This window comes from Crinia signifera, chromosome 3, assembly GCF_055691185.1.
Source record: "Crinia signifera chromosome 3, ASM5569118v1, whole genome shotgun sequence".
Lineage (NCBI taxonomy): Eukaryota > Metazoa > Chordata > Amphibia > Anura > Myobatrachidae > Crinia > Crinia signifera.
Window position 1 is genome coordinate 216,092,939 of NC_139219.1, and position 15,876 is coordinate 216,108,814.

General features: G+C 42.6%; 1 protein-coding gene across 4 annotated transcripts in view; it reads right to left on the bottom strand.

Moving 5' to 3' along the window:
* The window catches only part of CLCN2 (chloride voltage-gated channel 2), a 123,825-nt gene that overhangs the window by 28,329 nt on the left and 79,620 nt on the right, over positions 1–15,876 (bottom strand). For 3 of the 4 annotated variants that reach the window (XM_083177416.1, XM_083177415.1, XM_083177417.1), the window contains exons 3-9: positions 14,094–14,225; positions 12,676–12,804; positions 11,506–11,639; positions 9,572–9,649; positions 8,067–8,145; positions 5,844–5,969; positions 2,882–2,966 (exon numbers count right to left, since the gene is read on the bottom strand). In XM_083177416.1, coding sequence (XP_083033542.1) covers positions 2,882–2,966; positions 5,844–5,969; positions 8,067–8,145; positions 9,572–9,649; positions 11,506–11,639; positions 12,676–12,804; positions 14,094–14,225 — 763 coding nt within the window. The remainder of the gene's footprint in view (positions 1–2,881; positions 2,967–5,843; positions 5,970–8,066; positions 8,146–9,571; positions 9,650–11,505; positions 11,640–12,675; positions 12,805–14,093; positions 14,226–15,876) is intronic. The other variant, XM_083177418.1, reaches the window with a different exon arrangement.

The following is a 15,876-nucleotide window of genomic DNA, read 5'->3' on the forward strand; positions in this document are numbered from 1 at the left end:
ATTTGCTTCATTTGTTTCTACGGGATGCAGTTAATATCCCGGCGGTCGGGATCCCGGCGTTCAGAATCCCGACGCCGGAATACCGACACATTCTCCCTCCGTGGGTGTCCACGACATCCCTGGAGGGAGAATAAATTAGTGTGCCGAGCGTAGCGAGGCACCGGGCCCGCTGCCTGGCGAGCGCAGCGAGCCCGCAAGGGGGGGGCGATCCACGTCCCCCCCTTGTCGGCATTTCGGCTGTCGGGATTCCGGCGTCGGGATTCTGAACGCCGGGATCCCGACCGCCGGGATTCCGTACTGAATCCGTTTCTACATCTACTCACCTGTAAGGAATGTTGCCAGATAGTTTCTTTTTTTGCTTACCTCCTCGCTAACAGACCTAATACGGACTGTGAGTGCTCTTACTAGGACCAGCATCCATACAGCCAGGCTCGCAGCTTCACAGCAAATCCAGGCTTTCAAAAACGCTTTTTTTTTGCATAGTTAGATGTGACTTAAGGCTAATATGACATGGACAGGCCTGTATAATCTGGTGACATTTTAGAAGTTCTGGTTTTTATCCAAATATAAGACTAAATAACACTAGTGTGGTTTTATATTTATATTGCCTATGGTCCCAGCACAGCCAGTATGTCTCTGATATTACACAGAGAGAGGAGGAAACAGTTGGGGTGGCTAAGGGGGGTATGGATCATAGGATAGACAGCAACTAGGTCGACAAACATAAGGTCGACATGCAGGAAGGTGGACATGGTCATTAGGCTGACACAAGCATTAGGTCAACATGGGGAAGGTCAACAGTCAAAAGGTCGACATGGTTTTTTTTACCTTTTTTTTTTAATGTCCCGAATTTCAACACAGTCGACATGGACACTAAAACATAGCACTGTGTCCCCTCGCATTGCTTGCTGTACTCTGCATGCTTCAGGCACTATTTTATTCTCCCACCACGCCCTAGTGAATATCGCCTGTCGGCACATTTCAGCTCAGTAAAACCGTTGTTGACCTAGTGACGTATTCCGCTAAGGGAGTTCCTATGCTGACTATAATACCCCGTTCTCACTGCCGCAAAAAAACGGGTATTTGCCAGGGCAAGCAGTAATTTCCCATGTCCTGTCTCAGTGTGAAAGGGTCTTTGTGAAATTCCTGGGTGTTATGCCCTGGGAATTAGACACGGGTTTTTTGCAGGGTTTTTCCTGAGTAATACACGGGTGTATGGCAGTGTGAACAGCACAGACCCAGGTTTTTCTCACAAAATGCAAAAAAGCAAGTTCATTGGGGGATGAAATCATGTGATATGTGACAGCCAGCCAATAAAAGCTGTTTTTTAAACAGCCAATCACAGCAATTTGTACAAATTTCCCAACACCTAATCAAATTTCACACACTTGTTGGAAGGCAGACCATGGAAAGCAGTGTGAAATGGGCAGACATGGGAAATTCCCGGGTCTGAGGTGCAGTATGAAGGGGGTCTATTGAGCTGAGAAGCTCTGTGCCCCACCAAAAATCCGGCAAGAAAAACCCAGGATTTTGCAGGGGCGGCAATGAGAACGCAGCATAAGGTATGCCTCAGAAGTTATGTTATGTCAGGACTGGAGCAGAATGCTGAGGCTGTAACAGGCATATCAGGGTTTCGTTTTTTAGCACTGACTTAAAGATTTGGGGGAAAATAAACATTTCCAAAAGGAGCTGAATATTCAAGTAAATTCCTGCAGTAACGGGTGGGGAAACACAAATAGGAAATGTGGCAATATAGGACATTCGCCAGATCTGATTGGCTCACATTCCTAGCAGATCCAAGGAAATGGCCAGTCACACACACACAACAACACTTTTGTTCATACAGATGTCTACAGACAGAGTGGGCTTAATATTACACAAGAATAACAAATGTGCTTTCAATAACAGCCAATTGTATAGTTGGCTCCACAAGACATTAGGGCTGAGAGGCGTGTAGAAGTAATAAAGACAGGGAGGAATGAAGCTAATGTTTAAGGGTTGATTTGAAAATTACAGTATAAAAGATAGGACTATAAAACACACAGTCATGAAAAGAGCTAATTGAGTTGTTAGCAGCAAACGAGAGCCTTATGAGATGGATCACACGCATCAGAGGTGGATTTAGACTTCATGGGGCCCTATGCAAATTACCAGTTTGGGGCCTCCCTTCCTCAGACAATCCATAGCACTATATTTTTGTCGCAGATTGCAGGGGACATCGATAGTGTACCTTGGAGCGTCCACAGTTTACTGATAAATGCTCAGCTGCATGAACATCAGCATTGCATAAAATCTGAATCAGACTCTAGGTCTTTTGGACATGTAAAGTGACCGCCCACATACAGTGTATGGACCATGTTGTGTGTCCAAACATTCTTTACCCTATCAAAGGACATCTAAGGGACTTTGGGAGGGTGAGCAGACCCATGTGATGTCATGATGTCACACTGTAGTAGCGCAATGCTCCTCTGTGTATCTATGGGACCCCTTGGGACCTGCTGAGCCTAAGGCAGACGTCTAGGTTGCCTTGTGGAAAATCCACCTCTGAAGTGCATTCTATGTATAGAAGCTGCTCGGTTGCTATGGACAAATTCTGTACTTGTCCTCTTTAGAAGACATAATGCATTTCACCCTCTTTGTTTAATAGTGGATATACAGAAGGAGCCAGGCTCATCTAGCCGGCTCTCGGCACGCCATACTCCAAGGCGCACCAGCAATTGTGGTGCGCATGTGTCTGCGATGCTCACGCGCCCCATTCTCAGCAAATTACACCCCATGCGCCGGCTCGCCAGCCTCCAGAAATGCCTCGCTGGCACACCCGATGAGCCTGGCTTCATCTGTAATAATGATAAGTAGCCTTAACTAAATGACTGACACTGACCCAATCACAGCAAACGCTGGAAGTTCTTGCAGGTCAAATGGAAAGTCCAGACGAAAACTGGTTTTAAATAATGCAGTGATGGTCTCTAAAACAGAAACAACAAGAAAGAGCTGAATGAACATCAGAGAAATGACAGCACAAAAAACATGGTCAAATGACTCACATAAGCGCTGGCTCCAGTGATTCTTCCGCCTCTGGCAATTAATAACATGACAACTCGTGACACTAACTTCCACTGACCAACACAGCGACATGGTTTTAATTAGGGCAGCAAATATTGTGAAATAAAAGCAGCCAGGACATGAAGCACAACCTCAGCACAGTCAATGCGTGGCACAGCATTTCACACCTAGAATACTTACACTTCTAGCATGGGCAATAGAAGTATTTTACTTTTCTTTTTTGCTCTTGACACTAATACAGGTTGAGTATCCGGTATCCGAATATCCGTTATCCGAATTATTCCGAAATACGGACATTCCAGAAAGTGAAAAAAATTTTTTTTTTTGCTAAAAACTCACTGGGGACATTTGTAACAGCACTACTGGTGACATGATATGTAACTGGCACTATATATGTGCAAGACAATGATTGCTTGGCATTCAAATTCAGTGCTGAGATAGTACACACATTTTGTTTCACGTTTTGAAACCTTGTTTTTTGAACAATTAAAATATATTTGTGTGTATTTTATGTGGTAATAAAATATATTTGTGTGTATATTATGTGTTTATACAGCATAAATGCAAGATACTTCAAAATACATCATTGAAATATTAAAATATTCCGAAATACGGAATAATCCGTTATCCAAAATTCTCCTGGTCCCGAGCATTTTGGATAAGGGATACTCAACCTGTATATTATTCAGCTAACGATAGATTACACATCACCCAAATAAACAATTGATAACGGTGTCTGTTATACCCATAGGAAATAGATACAGTCTTTGTGCTAAATGTCACTTTCATAGTTCAATGTTAGTATTGAGCCATAGTAAGGGATATATTAAATATATCCCAATATGGGTCCAGATGTTATGTGGTGCGAGTTTGGCAGCTGCACAGGATGCCGGATGAACCTCTGAGGTTTTTTTTTAAAGGGGCAATTGTTTAACAAAGCATGGTTTGCCTTGTGAATGATTGCCCCTTTAAAAAACCCTCTGAGTTTGACCGGCACCCCTTGCTGTCAGACTCACACTGCATTACTTCTGGAGCTTGGTTCAGGTTTTATATTGTACTACAAATTAACAACATATATTAGGATATACTAGGTTCAAGGATGAATTATAAACTCACTCTGAAATCATTACACTGGCATTATTTAAGTCTGTCTGACCATTTAAGCCCTTCTCTTTAGTCTATCCCAGGCATGGGCAACCTGTTTCTCTCCAGCTGTTGTAAAACTACCAGTCCCAGCATGCCTTGCCACAGTTTTGCTATTATGGAATGCTAAAACTGTGGCAATGCATGCTGGGATGTGTAGTTTCACAACAGCTGGAGAGCCATAGGTTGCCCATGCCTGGTCTTTCAATATTCCACAGGACCCTATTTAGGCATGGGTGTAAATCCAGGCTTGGGGTGCATATATGTTCAGATTTCTATACCAAAATGTATCTGTAACTGGATGCATGTTTATATCATGCAGGGTTGTGCACATCTTTGCAATCTTCCTGCCTCTATCCATATACTTAGTTTAATAGTCATAGTCCCCAGTGTGCATATACTATAGCTGGTATTTGCTCTTCCGTCCAATGCTGCATAGGCTGCATTTCTATGGACACATGCGTGTTGTTACATTGTCCATAATTGACTCTTATTTGCTAAGAACTTGATTGATAAAAGTGGTGAACAATCGATGTGTGTTTTCTTCCAGTGCATGTTTTATAGAAAAGGACACTTGCATATACTAACACACGCAACTATTCCCTGTTGTGTAGAACACTTCATTATACTACATGTGAATAGGGTAATGACACTTTTGCATTTATTACTAATGCTGTGAAGACATAGCTCAATGCTGCATAAGTATAGGTAGTGCTATTTTCAGCAGGAACCAGTAGGAACTCCGTTCATCTGGGTTCCTGAACCTGTCCTAGGCCAAAACGTACTTACCATAAAATAAGTTTTTTATTTTTTTCTTCTATCTATATATTGATAGAAGTTTTTGTAAATACCTCCCAGAGTTCCTGAATCTAAATTTTCCAGAAAAATAGTACGGAGTATAGGCATTTGTGTAGCTGGCTTAGAAGTGTTTCTGTGTTTTCATGTGGACACATTCTGACATATACACAACCCAGCATACAGTGCACAATGCTTGTGACAGGATTTGTATGCATGTAGTCAGGGCAATGACTAGAAATTTTAGCGCCTCGTAAAAGAATACAAAATCTCTCTAAGCCCTATACTGTAGTCCTAGTAACTTAAAATACTACTTTCCTGCACCACTATCATTTATCCCACATCCGAGCACAGAACAGACCTAGGCCCTTATTCAGATCTGATTGCAGTACAAATTTGTTCTAAAAATGGGCAAAACCATGTGCACTGCACGTGGGGTAGATGTAATATGTATAGAGAGAGTTAGATTTGTGTGAGTTATTTTGTTTCTGTGCAGGGTAAATACTGGCTGCAATATTTTTACACTGCAATTTAGATTTCAGTTTCAACACACCCCACCCAAATTTAACTCTCACATGTTACATCTGCCCCACCTGCAGTGCACATGGCTTTGCCCATTTTGAGAACAAATTTGTACTGCGATAAGATCAGAATAAGGCCCCTAGTTACAACCCTGTATAGATTCAGGGAGCAAACCATCAAACACAAAGGAGCCAATTTTACATCACACTAGGGTTGTAATATAGAGATCTAGTTTAGTCTTTGAAAATTATGTAGCACAAGCCCGGTGTTACAGGCATACTGTCTCCTCTGACTATCCCACAAATAGTGGCCATGCTTACCTTCATCTTTGTTCCACACCGCGAGGACTCGGAATATGAAAGCACTAAAGGTTGCAGCAAAGAAACCACGCCAATAATTTCGCACAGCAAAAAATGTGGAGGTGACCTCAATGCTAAACAGGACTCCTAGATGGGTAAAAGTGATTAGCGTAAACAAATCTTACATGCATCACCACACAAAGCGCAAATCTGCCAGATACCATTTTCTCTCTTATTTCTCAAACGACTCCCAATATAGTAAAAAAGCATTCGCTGTAAAGAGGTCATATTTGTTCGCCTATGGGCCAAACAAATGGAATGTTACAAAACCCTGATTATTTGCCTTCAGGTTGTGCAACAGCACATTGCAAGATGGTAAATGAGTTTTGTGTCTATTTTCCTATACCTAAAGTAATCCAATAATGGTTATCTGAAGAAGTACATCATTCCCGCCGTTTTCACATTAATGCAAATTGGATCATGTTGGCTTTACAAGTCTGTAGACTAAGGCAAACACACTAATGGCTGTTATACAGACTCTGGCAAAAGATGTTTTGGGGGCATTCTATGTTTCAAGTATTAATCAATGTTCTAAAAATAAACCGGCCTAATGACTAAAGCGAGACTGAAAGAAAGAAAATGTTATCTGTGTAATGTGAAGGCATTCTCTGTTTTACCAATTGGTGTGTGGGTCCACTTCCATGAGGGCAATACAAGTAGTTTAGTCACATACAACTCTTTGTCACCAAGTTATTCATGCATACGTGTAGCAAGAGAGGCCACAGCAGTCACAGCTGAGGCCAGTGACCAAGATCCAGGCACAATACTATCCGTAACTACCAAATGTCCCTGTGACGTCCTTTTCACACAACTCCCAATAGTAATTTTCTCCAGTCATTTATAGTTACAAGATGACTAACTGATACAGTACCTCACATACTGGCAGCTGTGTCACCCAACTGGATATTTAAACAATGCAGCCTATTAGCATGCCGGCTATTTCCATCTCTGGGACTATTCACTATGAATTCATTCAAACCAGTAAATTTCAAGGAATTAAGGATATGTATACACTGTATAATATTAGGAATAAAGTTAGTACTGAATATGTACTAATGGCCTGAACAAAGTCCTGGATAATGGGAGATTAATCATAGACAGACAAAGGGAACTTAATGTATATTGGACAAAGGGAGCTGTATACAAACCTGGTCATTGCAACTTTAGAATAGGGATTCAGATGTTTGATAGTGGCCATGAGCCTCTAGTGCAGGCCTGGCCAACCTGTGGCTCTCCAGCTGTTGTGAAACTACAAGTCCTGCCACAGTTTTGCCAGTATGGAATGCTAAAGCTGTAGCAGGGCATGCTGGGATGTGTACTTTCACAACAGCTGGAGAGCCACAGGCTGGCCAGGCCTGCTCTTGTTAGTGTTCATTCTAGCACCTGCATCTGTCAAAACCCATGCAGTTTCCCTTCCCTGCCTGGGGTGTCGATCTCTGCTGTGGCTCTGGTCTGCATTAGGGTTACCAACTCATCCCTTTAATCCGGGACACATATTAATTACACAGGTTCTGTGGCTGGCTTTCACCTGGTTTTAAACTGCCACACCTCAAGACTCCATTTCACCTGGTTTTAAACTGCCACAGAACCTGTGTAATTAATATGTGTCCCGGATTAAAGGGATGAGTTGGTCACCCTGGTCTGCATATTAGTGCTGAAATACAGAAAACACTGTGCTAGAAGCACCACAGCAGAGAGTGACACCCCAGGCAGAGAAGAGGAACAGCATGGGTTTTGGAAGATGCAGAGTGCTAGAATGATCACTACTCTAGGTATGCCACTGTCTCTGAGTAACAGACAGGCTAGAACTGGATGATAATGCTGTGCAGCAGTGACAGGCTATGCCAAGCATAAATACAGACTGTCATCGTTACTGTATGGAGAGTAATTAAGCCAATCACACACACTTACTGGACATCATAGTGGAAAGGTCTCCCCTTCTAGGGAACCAATAGGAAATAAGGAGAAATTAGTTAATAGTTAAACTTTGTGGATTTAAGTCTTCTTTCAAGCTGATCATTACATAACTATAATGACAGAATTAGAGGAATCCCACGCATACAATTTAAGAACACTTATTATAACCTTTGGGCCCCCCACCTTCAGTTCACTTAAACCAATTTCAAGAGTCCTTAAGACAACTTGTTCTTCCTCCAGATGCTTCCCACCCACACACACTCTTACCTCCAATGGGGGCAGCGAAGCAGCATCCAACTCCAACAGCACAGGCTGCAGCCAACATCTCAATGTTACGAGATTCATTCTAAGGAGTTATAAGGAATGTTAGGAGCACTGCACCATTAGTAGTCCGTTCAGAGCTAGAGGGCCATAACACTCAACTGCAAGACTTAAATTCACAATGCTAATTCTATAGTCTAGAAAGTACACGGGACTGTTCTCTAGTCCCGTCATTTAAAAGCTGTAACAGGCCTGTAGTATGACACAGTAAAGCATGCATTGGACCGCAATATAGACCAGCACTACAAGACTGTAACTGTTGTACTATAGTCCTGTACAGCAATAGTGAGCACAGCACTGAGCCATTGTAGTCGTATGCTGTGTACACACGGGGGCGATAGGGGCTGAAATCGCTGGGAATATGGTCGCTGAGCGACCATATTGCCAGTGATTGGAGTGTGCACCAGCGATAAATCGCTGGGTGCGCGCTCCCGTTTTCAGCCCCTGAATGGTCGCTGGTCGGAGGAACATGCTCCTCCGACCAGCGACATCCCCTGCCTCTTCACCCCGCAGTGTTTAAATTTTTATCTGCGACCATCTCTGGTCGCAGATGAAAACGGGACACGGGGCAATATGATTGCTGAGCAATATATTGCTAGCAATATATTGCCAGCGATCATATTGCCCCGTGTACGCACCTGTATATGCTCCAGTGAGCACAATTTACTAAGGAAAACAGCAACAAACATAATCGGGAAAGGAAAACTGAATAATACAAAACAGTTGAAACCTAAAACTTTTACTTTAAGGACAGTCTGAAGTTATAGTGTGTACACACGGTAAGATATGCCTTCCGATGTTGACGATATAGTCAACATCGTGCTGGCATCGCATGCAGATTGCAAGGGTTTTAACCCTTACGATCTGCTTACGTGAAAGCGCATGGGGATCGCATCGCAAGACAGATAGTCTTGGTTGCATTGACTATATAGTGCAGATCTGCACTATATAGTCAAAATTGTGCCACTGCATGTATGCCGTGCTATGCGAGTCCCTATATGATCTGATCGGGACTCGCATAGCACGGCATATCTTTACCGTGTGTACACACCATAAGACACATTTTCCCTCCACAATAGAACAGAATGGGTAACAGGAAGATATGAGACTTCAGGAACACTCATTAGACCACTATGAGAAATCCAGCTGTATAAAAGTAAATTGTTCCTAATTACAATACAGACCGTACGTGCAGCTACTCCTTGCTACAATAAACAGCCAGCCACACAGGAAGATAAAGACCTTCCCCAGGAACTGATTCAAATGGTGACAGACAAGTCAACAGATCAAGATATACCCTGCCACACAAGCCTGAGACTGTCACACAGAGCATATAATCAGCCATGCCAACCTCCTGTCTCATTTCCACTGAGAAAGATAAACCACAGAGAGAGCAATGCTGTGCTACACATATGACAGAACTACCAGGCAGCATCACCTTATGTACTCACTTCATAGATTCCGCCAAATAGAGACATGAACTTGCTGAGCAGCGCAGCGCACATACTGGCAACATGCACAAACGGGCCCTAAGGAGATAAGAGATGTGTCAGATCCAATCCGCTCCATGATACATGAGGGACTGCATGTGGTGCCTGGCAGATTGCTGATTTAAACACATTCAGCTCAAATAAACATAAACATTGTTATAAATGAGTTTTGCATACAATAGTATTTCAGGAAAACATATAAATGATATACAAACATATACAGTAATATGCAGGACAGGATCACGAGTCAGTCAAACACAATGTACAGTCTTAAGATTTGCTGTAACTCATTAAGAATTAATTTGCATCTACAATCATGGTCAGAAGCAGCAATTCACTTATTGCTGATGACTAAGTACTTCAGAATAATGCAAATTGGCTTTGTGATCTGTATGTAAAATACTAATTGAGGCATCACAGCAGAATCTACATCTTTTTATTATTACATAAAGTGAAAGAAAATACGAAACAGTTTTCCATTTATCCAAGCAATGGCAGCCTGAATAGTAGGAATGTACAGTACATGTACTATATACATGACTGCACCCCCAGGTGTCTCATTAATAAGCCTTTTGGATACATTGGGGTGTATTCTATGCTATATGGCGAGCTAGGACGGCGAACAGTGCAGATAGCTCACGGGTCAGTATTTAAACTCCCAACGCCCCCCCCCCCCTCCTTCGCACTCGCCATTTCCACCTCACTAGGTCTTTTCAACGAGGTGGAATCAGCGAGTACGGCTGTCAAAACGATGAGGTTCACCACTATATGCAGAGGGCTCGCTGCATTTGTTTCACTTCTTTTCAGGGAATCTGGTAAAAAAGCCATCCTCACCGTATAAACCGCATTTTTAATACCGCAAAAGATAATTTTGCAAAGTTTTGCATTGCAGACCAATGGCAATCACTGCAGATTTAAAGTGGTTTTTCATTTATGAATACAGCATTTACAAAATATCAATTTGATGTTTTAAAAAATATCCTAGAAGTACAGTATAGTGGTAGGTATGGGAAAATGTGTGTGGGGGGGGGGGACCTCGCTCTTTGTCCCCTTGATTTTTTGGTACTTATATGTCAGTTGGGCGCACACTAAGCTAAGCTATTTGCTTAGTTTTCCACGTCCCCTCGCCACGCTTCAGGCTCGGTGCGCTCGCCACACTATATAAAGTCAACTCCAAAGTCAACTCCATGCTGACATGGATATTGGGGGTATGAGCGTATTAACTATAGAGGGCGCCAAAATAACATAGTACCGATTTTTTTTTATGCCATATAAGGCTTCAATGCCAAGGGCTGGTTGGTAGCTATCAGGGGAGCCTCCCACTATTTTTTATGTTCGAAATCTGTGCGGTCGTCGGCAAGTCATTTAAATGGGCAGTGGTCTCTATTCTTATTTTCCCTCAGGTGGCTATTTCTTACCTACAGGTTATGCACCTCTACTTGCAACCGGTCACAGATTTAGGCGTCTGCAAGGTTCCTATGATCTTTCTTACTTGGTGCTGCCCGGTGGCTCCTCTTCCCAAGGCAAAAAAAGGTATACACGCAACTATGGCATCACTGTGTCCTCTCATTACCACCACCGCATTACTCAGAGGGGAATTAAGAGAGGTAGGGCTAGGAGAGGTGCTCACCATTTAGGACTGCCTGCTCACTACATCCATTGATATCAGAGTTGTCGGCTAGCAACATGGCACACAATCACTGCAGTCTTCTTCAATCAGGCAGCCATGGCACTGCTGTGGCATGGTAAGGTGGACCGGTAGGGACGTTCCACTCCACTTTAACCCTGATATCAGCAACGTTTCGAACATAAACCATACACATGGTAGATCTTCTGATTCCAACACGTGAAATTGAAAAGATTTACAAATCCCCCTGAAGGGATCCCATACTCACTTCTTTTCCTAGTGGCATTCCGCTCCCAAGGGCACAGGTCAGTCCAATCACTTTGGCAATGAATGTCTTCAGAGTAAGATATTCCTTCAGTACCACACCACGCAGAATTGTCTTCATCTCTGGTATGCCAGAACCTGAGAGACAGCAGGCCAGTTAGCACAAGGGCTAAGCCATGTTGGCGGCACAGACATACACTAACACTGATTGCAAGAGAGCAGTTTGTGCCAATGGGTTTTGCTACATAGCACACTACTGATGCAACACTTGTATAGAAACGCAAACCAAATGTATTAGTTTGGCCATGGCAGCAGCTCCAAGAAATTGGATTTTTATTCTTAATGCAGTTTCCGTGCTGTCTAACTGGTGACCCTTTTCCTTTCATGGCAGCCTTCCTCTGTGTTGTCGAAATTTACTACATATACTTATGGCTGATCTATATGAATACCTGGGGAACACCGGTTATGACGTAGCCCCATATCCTTTTAGATAATTTGCTAACAAACATTAAAACCTTGCTTTCATGTTAATGAAAGGTCACAGCAGCTTGTATTCATACTGTATATTACGAATGGCTGTGTGTTGGCTATAGTATTTATTATAATCCAGCCTCTAAACTTTCAAGCGTTCCCTGAAAACTCCCCTCTTCAGGCAAGCCTATCATATTGAAGTACCTCACACATAACCCTCTGAGGCACTTATGTATTATTTAGCTTCGCTTCTGGACTTGTAACTTGTTGGGACTGCTATACTGTTACTGGTGCCTGTCCTTGTATTCCCCTCCTATGTCCCTATAGATGTAAGTTTGCAGCAGGGCCCTCCTACCTCCAAGTTTGTCTGTTGTTACCCAGTTTGTTTTATCACTGTCTACAATTGTAAAGCGCAACGGAATCTGCTGCGATATATAAGAAACTGTAAATAAATAAATAAAATAAATTGTTGGCCACAAGAAGGAGTCAGTAGGTCAGAAGTGAGGACTTTGGCATTCATTTGGATATGTAACCGTTAAATATGTAAACAAATATAAAACCAACCATACAGATAATAAGAAAATGGCACATTGCACATTTATCTGATTGCTCAGTTAGCTGCTACTTTCTCTTACACATCAGTATCATTACTGTCATAGCATTTGTCTGTCTGTGAAACAAGGACATGAGGCATCACACATACCCACTGCCTGAGGTGCCAGGATCTGTGTGAATCCTGCAGAGAAAGTGATGAGGACGACGGGATACGTGACCCAAGCCAAGTACTGCAGGAAAACATTACTATCCAAACCACCGTACATCCACTTGTGAGCTGCAAAATAAATGAAAAAGTCAGACAGAGGTTTAAAATAAGACAATTAAGATGTGTATCATAGAAATGGAGGAAGGAGACTCATTTGCTTCCGGTTGTTAGGTGGACCACTATTGGTAGACATGCACTAAGTCGACATTCACAAAAGATCAACACAAGAAAAGGTCGATTGTTTCATGCAGATAACTTGTTCATACTTTACAATCCACATGGACTACAATTGGGAACGGTAAAGTGTGCAAAGTGAAGTAAGGTACCCATTACACTAATTGGGGGTCCATGTATGTCAGCATATACACCAAGAAACTGTGAAAAACTCATGTCGACCTTTCATGTATCAAACGTTTTCCTATGTCAACCTTTTTACCGTCGACCAATGGCGGTTGGCCTAATGACTGTCAACCTAGTTATGATCAACCTAATAATCCACACCACTCATTTTGTTTGCATATAGTAGTTTCCTGTTTAACCAAATTGAATCCCCTAACTTTCTAGAATGGACTTGGTCTCCCGACTGAATGCCATCTTTATATGTGATTCATTCAGATGGTCGGTTCAGGCCTAATGTGGATCTGAAAGGTCACCATTAGTGAAGCTGTAAGGATATGGTCAGATGCAGTACAGCCCAAATGCAATAATAACCCTTTCCGACAGATATCTGGGGCCAAATGTAATAGGGTGAGAGATTTAGAAAGTGGGAGATTTTGGAAAATCCATTTTTTTAAAGCAGCAATCAATTACATGGCAAAATCAACTTGTTTTTTCAGTGTAAATGATTGCCGCTTTAAAAAAATGGGAACACTCTCCCAAAATCTTGCACACCCTATTAAGGCCCATACACACTGGGCGACTTTCACGTAACCCCCCCCCCCCCGCTGACAGCGCTGGTCAGGGGGAAAGCCGCTCAGTGTGTATGCAATGAGCGACTATTCCCGCAGCGATCATACACGCTGGGGGTCCAGTGTGTATAGACCTTTACATTTGGCCCCTGATGTCTTCATTAGACGTACATCAGGACTGGCAGCTTTTTCGGTCAAGCACATTATATAATTTCTGGCCAATCAGATCGAAAATGGGCCTAAGTGGATAAAAAAAAGCTGAAACATATATGGGACTCTTTAGCGATCTTACAGCGATAATGACTCAGTGTGATGAGTCAGTAGTGAAGTCTTTTAGCAAAGTGAAGACATTTCCTTCTGAATATTAAGTAACTTCTTCCAATGACCATAAACCAGCTGCTAAGAAGCAGGCGGATATTGAAGGACAGAGGCATCGTAATGATTTCTCACCTTGTAAACAAACAGCAATTGTGAAGTCCATGACCCAGCTCACCAGAGCCATCAGTAAACCCAGAAGAATTAGAAATATCCAGTCCTCCCCAATACGAGAGAGCACTAGCCGCTGAGAGTGCACGCAGAAGACTGAAAAAAGCAAAAGCCACTAAGAGTACACACAGTAGATGATCAACATTCTTAGAGGACAAGCAGTGAGACAGGCAGACAGTGTGTGATGGTACCACCCCTTGTGCAATAATGCTATAGATGATGGCCTCACAGATATATATATTTACTATATATGCCAATTATGCATGTTATGTTATACACTTTATAAGCCATCAGCTTTACATATCCCTCACCCACACCATGTATATGAGCTGCAGTGTGGTGGTGCCGGTACAGAGAATAGAGGAGCAGCATGCTAGGGAAAGTCCCAGTGAGGCCTGGTCTACACTGGCATGGATGTGTAAAATGGCATTAAAAAACCATATACAGTAATAGCCATATAATAGGTGTAGACAGCAGTGGTTACAGGTGCACTCAACAGAATGAAGCTGCTATTATATCATAAACAGGAACACACAGGAGATGTATCAAAGCTTCTAAAGAACAAGTGGAAGCATTCCCATAATGTCCAAATTCCACCTATGAAATTATAGACTATACTAGAATCTGATGGGTAATACCACAACTTGACCTCTTTAGAAGGGTTGAAACACTTCCCTCTCAGATTCATATTAATAGCATATAACAAAAGGAACAGAACAGCCTGTGGAGCCATTTCTAGGTGAGCATGGTATCTCCGGTTAACCTAAACCCTCATAATACACAAAGGATCAGTAAGGCATCTGTATCAGACAGACTAGGCCATTTCCTGTCCATGCCACTATCATACAGATTTTTTCAAGAAGGTGATTTTTGGTGACGATCCATTATTCTCCCTTATATTTCACCAAAATCGATAAATGAAGTACCATTTTAAAGATGAAGTTCTCCGCTTCTGGCGAATTGTTCATTTAGCATTGCACATTGCATTGTTCGTTTAAAAATTAACACCCTAGTGTTCTTTCCCTGGATACGTCTATATGGCATGGCTATGATGATCAGTTTTGTTCGCATACAAAATTTTCGCACGGCCCATCTAGTCCTACAATACAGGAGCATGTAAATAATATACCAACAGTCTGTGCGGATTGCATCCATACACAAGCAGAAGTGGTACACTAAAGAAGATGGAGCACATTCAAAAATAGAGGCAGATTCAACTAGGAGTCTTGAGCAGCAGGTTTCTTCCCACAGGTGCAAGATTTTACAGTAGGTATTACAGCAGAAGATCAGTACAATCATTGTGTGCATAAGGTACAAAATTCAATACATGAAAGAAAGAATATGAAAAAAAAAAACGATTGTCAAAACATGGAGATACAATCGATCAATACAATACTCGAATAAAGGTCTTTGTATACAAAAGAAAAGCCCAAGTCTTGGTTGTTAATAAGAGGAGAAGGAAAACAGAAGCGTCATTGCATGGCATGGCGGGTCCAGGTCCACATCCAAATCAGCATTCCCATGTCAGGGTACCCAAATTAGAATCCTAAGGGCGAGATGTATTAAAATACATCGCCGCCCTTCGCGCCCCCCCCCCCCCTGCCACGATGATAGCGCATATGTACTAACATATGCGGCTGGCATCGCGGTGCAGTAACGGAGCCCCCCCGCGATACCTGTACTCTGGTCTGCGGGGGGTCTCCGTCACCTCCCAGCCGGCTTCTGCTGCCTACACGCCGGGGACAGC